This window comes from Tarenaya hassleriana, unplaced genomic scaffold (assembly GCF_000463585.1).
Source record: "Tarenaya hassleriana unplaced genomic scaffold, ASM46358v1 Cleome11, whole genome shotgun sequence".
Lineage (NCBI taxonomy): Eukaryota > Viridiplantae > Streptophyta > Magnoliopsida > Brassicales > Cleomaceae > Tarenaya > Tarenaya hassleriana.
Genome location: NW_010961290.1, coordinates 2921293 through 2926939, shown reverse-complemented (window position 1 = coordinate 2926939; position 5647 = coordinate 2921293). Strand labels below are relative to the sequence as shown.

Below are 5647 nucleotides of genomic sequence, written 5' to 3'. Positions count from 1 at the left end.
CGGGCCGGGGGGGGGGGAGCCACGGGGACCGGAGAATGTATCTGAGCGAAGAGTTCAAGCTCGTCACCGACGGGAGCAATTTCAGTGACTCGTCGGGCGTTCTGAAGGATGGGTTCGATCGGATGATGGAAGTCGTGAGGCTAAGCCACGCCGTCTCCGGCGACGGAAACATTTCCGGCGGTGGCGGATCTGCTCTGCTACAGGGACTTCACGTCATCGTCGCTTCGCCGAGCGAAGAGGTTAGTTTTACTGAAATGTTATCCGAAAAAAAAGGCCTTCCACTAAATGATTAGAAAATATGTGAAATTTTCAAGTGAATAACAAATTTTTGAAAAAGAAAGATAAATTATAAAATTCAATACTACATTTAAAAATCATCAAATCTACCAATTTATTATTCTAATAAAACATATCTTTCATTCTTAAATGTTATAAACAAACCTTATATGGCAAATTTATTTTCCTAAATAAAAAATTTCGATAGAGTTATAATTTGTTTAATAGATTATTTTTAATTTAATGTTAAAAATGTGGTACTTTTAGATTTTTTTTCTTTAACAGTGGGATTCGGTATTGAATTTTTAAATTATTAAAATCAAAAGTTTTTTAAAAAGTTATAAAAGATTCCTTCCTTTCTTTGTTTGTGAGCAGTAATCCTTAATTTATAAATTTAATGAGAAATTAATTTCTGTTTATTACTGATAGAAAATTCGTTGAATTTAGTTATATTTATTTGCTACAATAACTTTTTTGTTCTTCACCTATATGTATATATATACATATTATAATATTTAAATATGTTCAAACTTTTACGTTGGAATTCGTAATTTTATGACCTTTTGATAGGCGTTGTGGTGGTTGTGTATGGTCCACCAAAGTCACGGACGAGCTACATTATTAAAGTCGTATATAAACAAAAGTGGAAAAAAAAATATTATTCATTAGCTTCAAAATTGAAATTGTTTTAAAAACAACATTTTCATTTATATTTTTTCGCCGACAATTTCAATTATACTATTGGTATAATTATTTCATTTCCATCAATATATATATATATATATATATATATTCCAACAGAGCTATTTTGTTAAATATTATACCATTCACTATGGTAAATTTTATATGGTTTTACCGTTCATCTGAGTGCTAGTCTGGCGACATGCCTTCAGCCCAACTTTATCCGTGAATATTCGTTCACCCACCACGTGCGCGTGAATACTTTATGACAATTTTATTTTATTTTTTTTGGTAAAAAAAATGTCAATCCCTTGACAATTTTATTTTTCTCTCAAGGGATTGACATTTTTGTATGATTTTGGAAAAAGATTTTTAACACACCAAAAGTAACAGTTAGATAGATGTATGGGATTTAATTTCGTATTAGATTCGATTTTACTATATATGTAAACCTTATTTTTATTAAAAAAAAATCCCCTTTTTATTCATCTCAAAACCATTTAATTTGATTTAAAAAATATAGTCTAACAATAGATTTATTTTAAACAAATAGTATCGTATATATTCATTGGATTTGAAAAATAAATCCAATAGAGAAGTGTGTGTACCGATTTGATTTTACATTTAATAATCCGAATAACATGATGAAATCATACTTCAATATTTTATACCCAAACTTGGGTGGACCAATTCAAAAGTTAGTTTTATCCTAGGTTCAAATGTTATCCAAGCCTGTATATGAGTATTCACATAGATTTTTTTTTAGAGATGTAGTTGGGCCAAATATCCGGTGAACTTGTGAATTATAAAAAAAATTATTGAAATATTTTATAATAAACAAAAAATAATATAATCGATGAAATCATATTTCTTTTTTAGTTGCACTATGGCGTGGATGAGTCATACAAGTTAGTGGTGCCATCTCCAGAGATGCCATCCTATGCGCACCTCGAGGTATCTCTTCGTCCCTACCATCGATTTCCCTCCTAATTATTTCTTGTTTTTTTATTATAGAGTTTTTTTAATTTAATTTTGATTTAGAAACTTTATATACGGTAAAGTGAGATACGATATTTCAAAATAAATTAATCGATTTTAATTTAAATGTGAAAATACTTAAATAAAAAATGATATTTTAAATGGAAATTGGATTTAAATCGAATTGAATTCAACTAATTAAAAATTGAATGAATAGTTTTTTATATACAAACAAATAAAAAAATTATTCGGATCCTAAACGCAATCATACAAAACAAGATGTATATATAGTAGATGATGTTGTAATTAAGGCTAATGAAGACACTTGACCGTTAGGTTAAGACTACATAATTGTGATTCAAGAATGCAAGAAGTAAGATAATTGTATAAACATTATTTTGTAATTTAAAGATCCAACAAAAAATATTCTTGTAATTTCCAACTATAATTAATATCGATATTCCGGATTTATAGAATTAGAGTAAGGGGGAGTTATGTACCGAAAATTAAATATAAAATCCCACAAGGCAAGTTCCATTGTTTTGTCGATCATATTCAAAGCCGGTTTAAACCGGTTTGGTTCGGTTTAAATTTTTTTATTCTAATCTTATTTGAACCCGCTCTTCTGAATCCTGGTTTATGGTATTTTCTGACGCAGGCAAAGAGTGTTTATGGTGCATTACATGGCCTTCAGGTTTGTACCAATCCCCCTCGTTCTGTATCTTTCTTCTAAGTTTCGGAATGAATTTCCTCAGGGATCTTGATTCGTTTTATTTCCAAACAAAAATAAAACTGCAGACCTTCAGTCAGTTATGTCAGTTTAACTTCAAGCAAAGGGTTGTCGAAATCGCGATGACCCCTTGGAGCATCACAGATGGGCCGAGATTCTCGTACCGCGGCCTTTTGATAGGCAAGTTTTTTCCGCTAATCCCTCGATATATATATATATAGCCTTCCGTCTCACGTTCCTCGCGTTAAGATCTCACATGATTCCGTGTTTTGCAGATACTTCTAGGCACTACTTGCCATTGCAGACCATCAAGAAAGTTATAGATTCCATGGCATATGCCAAACTGGTAAGTGCTTGTTTGTACTGCAAAAGCTTTATTATGCTCTGTTTGGTATCGAGTTTTATCCGGTTCTTGACGCGGATTACGTCTTGGCAGAACGTTCTTCACTGGCATATCGTGGACACTCAGTCTTTTCCCTTGGAGATACCTTCGTTTCCGAAGCTTTGGGATGGTTCTTACACCGCATCTGAAAGATATACAATGGCCGATGCCTCTGAAATCGTTAGGCAAGATTTCTTTCTTGGCTTCTCCGTAACTCCCTTTCCGTAATTTCCTACTTACGTTCGTTACAAAACGCTTGTATAGTTATGCTCAAAGGCGAGGAATCCACGTTTTAGCCGAGATCGATGTCCCGGGACACGCTCTGTCATGGTATGAGCTACTGCTACTGATAGCATTTTTGTATGGAAGTTCACAAAGATTGCATCCAATACTTTCCGAATTCTCAGGGTTTTTTTCTTACCGAGAGATCTGATGCTTGTTCTTTCGTCGGGAATAGGGGAACCGGGTATCCTTCCTTGTGGCCGTCGAAGAACTGTCGAGAACCACTTGATGTCAGCAGCAAATTCACTTTCAAAGTCATAGATGGGATTCTTTCGGGTAATTTTCGACGTTTTTTTCACGTCGTCTACTCGGCTTTTAAACCCGATTGGCTTAACGTTCTTCTCGTTTTCGGTACTTCCAGATTTCAGCAAGGTTTTCAAGTTTAAATTCGTTCACTTGGGCGGGGACGAAGTTAACACAAGTAAGTAATAACTTGATTCCGTAAACACAGTGCAGTGACATAAAATCGACTCTGTTTTCTCGTCTCGGTTCCCAAATCTTGCGTTTTCCGATTAAAGAGCGTTTGTTCTTCAGATTTTTCAACTTCAGAACCTAATCTCTGACACTATTTACACCGCTGTAGTCGAAGTAGAACGTCGTGATCTCTTCGAGATATTTCGCTGACATCCAGATTACATGTTTTTGTCACAGCTTGCTGGTCTACGACACCTCGTATCGCCAAATGGTAACGACGATAATAACCTCTGTAATAACATCCTTTTCGATACTATGCAATACTCTCGATCGACTGCGTCTTCTGCTCATAGAACATTGCACGAATCGTATCGAATGTTCTTCTTTTACGTATTCGCCGCTTACTCTGCGTCGAGCGCAGCTTAGATAACGAATTCTTCGACTCTCCTATCCGCAGGTTAAGAAGACATCGAATGAGTGAACTGCAAGCTTACCAGTATTTCGTCCTTCGGGCACAACGTATCGCTTTATCTCATGGATACGAAGTTATCAACTGGTATTACTGATATTATTATAATCTTTCTCCCTCCCGGGAAGCATACTGTACCCGAATTTTCTCGTAAATTATTATCATTTCGTCACGTGAATCTCTCTGAATCCGTGATTCGACGTTACAGGGAAGAGACCTTCAACAATTTCGGCAAAAAGCTTAGCCGGAAAACTGTAGTTCACAACTGGTGTGCATTCACTATCGACGCTAATTATCACCCGAATACCTCTATATATAAAACCGTCCTAACGATCATTACGTTACGAACAAACAGGCTCGGGGCAGGAGTTGCAGAGGAAGTAACAAGATCTGGACTAAGGTGTATAGTGAGCAACCAGGACAAATGGTATCTAGACCACATAGACACTCCATGGGAAAGCTTTTACATGAATGAGCCTCTCGAAAACATCACGAACCACGAGCAGCAACGTCTAGTTCTCGGAGGCGAGGTTTGCGCTTGGGGCGAACACATCGACGCTTCAGATATCGAACAGACCATATGGCCTCGAGCTGCAGCAGCTGCAGGTATGTATTTGTGTATGTATATATGTATACAACGGTTTTCATCCTCAGAGAGTTTCTGATTTGAATGTATCGTTTCGATGGAAAAGAACGGCTATGGACAACATATGATAGATTGGCGAATGATCCCGAGAAGGTTAGGACAAGATTGGCTCACTTCAGATGCTTGCTAGATCAGAGAGGAGTTGCAGCTGCTCCTCTGGAAGGCGGCGGAAGAGCCGCCCCTTTCGAACCCGGTTCCTGTTTTGTGCAGTGATTTCTCTTCGGGAAAAAACCATTTTTTTAATAGATTGTTGTAATATGCCGTCTCGTTCTTGAAAACCAGTCGAGGCCATTGATTCGTTGCAGCGAAGTTGCACTACACTCGGTATGATCTGTAGTTCATCGGAAACATTCAAGAGGGGAACTCTTGTTTTGCGATATGAATCCGCTGCCATTTCTATCGTTCTCTTGACTCGGGAATAATGTTGTTATACACTCGAAAGAATCTTGAATTCGAAAGGGTAGAGAAACTGTAACATCTTCTGAAAACTTTTCTCAAGGTTTCCATGGCTGAGGCGGCGGAGGGGTCTTCGGATAGAGCGGAGGAACGGCGTTGAAGATCGTGTTCTTGTCGATACCATGGCTTTCGCTGTTCGTCAACGACACGAGTGCGGCGACAAGGCCCGAGTTTCCAGCAAGAGTAGGCTCACTCGCGTTGTAATTGTGACGCAGGTCGTGGAACTGATCAAAGCTGTTGGGACCTCCGACCATTGCTCCTACGATGTTGTTAGGGTTAGGATTTTTCGTGTCTCTCCATTGCCACCCTTCGCTGCAGCTACGTCTCTTCCGA

At 37.3% G+C, this 5647-nt stretch overlaps 2 protein-coding genes across 2 annotated transcripts in view; one reads left to right on the top strand and one right to left on the bottom strand.

The window, feature by feature from the left end:
* The first annotated feature begins 8 nt into the window (after positions 1 to 8).
* Positions 9 to 5259, top strand: LOC104805676 (beta-hexosaminidase 3). The gene is made up of 14 exons (XM_010530322.1): positions 9 to 239; positions 1837 to 1911; positions 2594 to 2629; positions 2734 to 2845; positions 2941 to 3011; positions 3102 to 3232; positions 3312 to 3377; positions 3505 to 3605; positions 3691 to 3750; positions 3981 to 4014; positions 4201 to 4299; positions 4421 to 4480; positions 4568 to 4818; positions 4905 to 5259. Exons 1-14 carry the CDS (start codon positions 36 to 38, stop codon positions 5069 to 5071), a joined length of 1467 nt encoding a protein of 488 aa, XP_010528624.2. The 5' UTR covers positions 9 to 35; the 3' UTR covers positions 5072 to 5259.
* A 65-nt stretch (positions 5260 to 5324) lies between these two features.
* LOC104805675 (endoglucanase 7) overlaps positions 5325 to 5647 on the bottom strand; it is a 3666-nt gene continuing 3343 nt past the window's right edge. Inside the window, exon 6 of the mRNA XM_010530321.1 lies at positions 5325 to 5647. Within this exon, the coding sequence (XP_010528623.1) occupies positions 5353 to 5647 (295 nt within the window). The 3' untranslated portion in view covers positions 5325 to 5352.

Excerpts from the sequence above, each read along its gene's own strand:
- LOC104805676 (XM_010530322.1), top strand. The coding sequence starts at position 36 with ATGTATCTGAGCGAAGAGTTCAAGCTCGTCACCGACGGGAGCAATTTC. Across the intron at positions 2,846-2,940 it reads GTACCGCGGCCTTTTGATAG|ATACTTCTAGGCACTACTTG; the intron begins GCAAGTTTTTTC and ends CGTGTTTTGCAG. Across the intron at positions 4,015-4,200 it reads ACACCTCGTATCGCCAAATG|GTTAAGAAGACATCGAATGA; the intron begins GTAACGACGATA and ends TCCTATCCGCAG.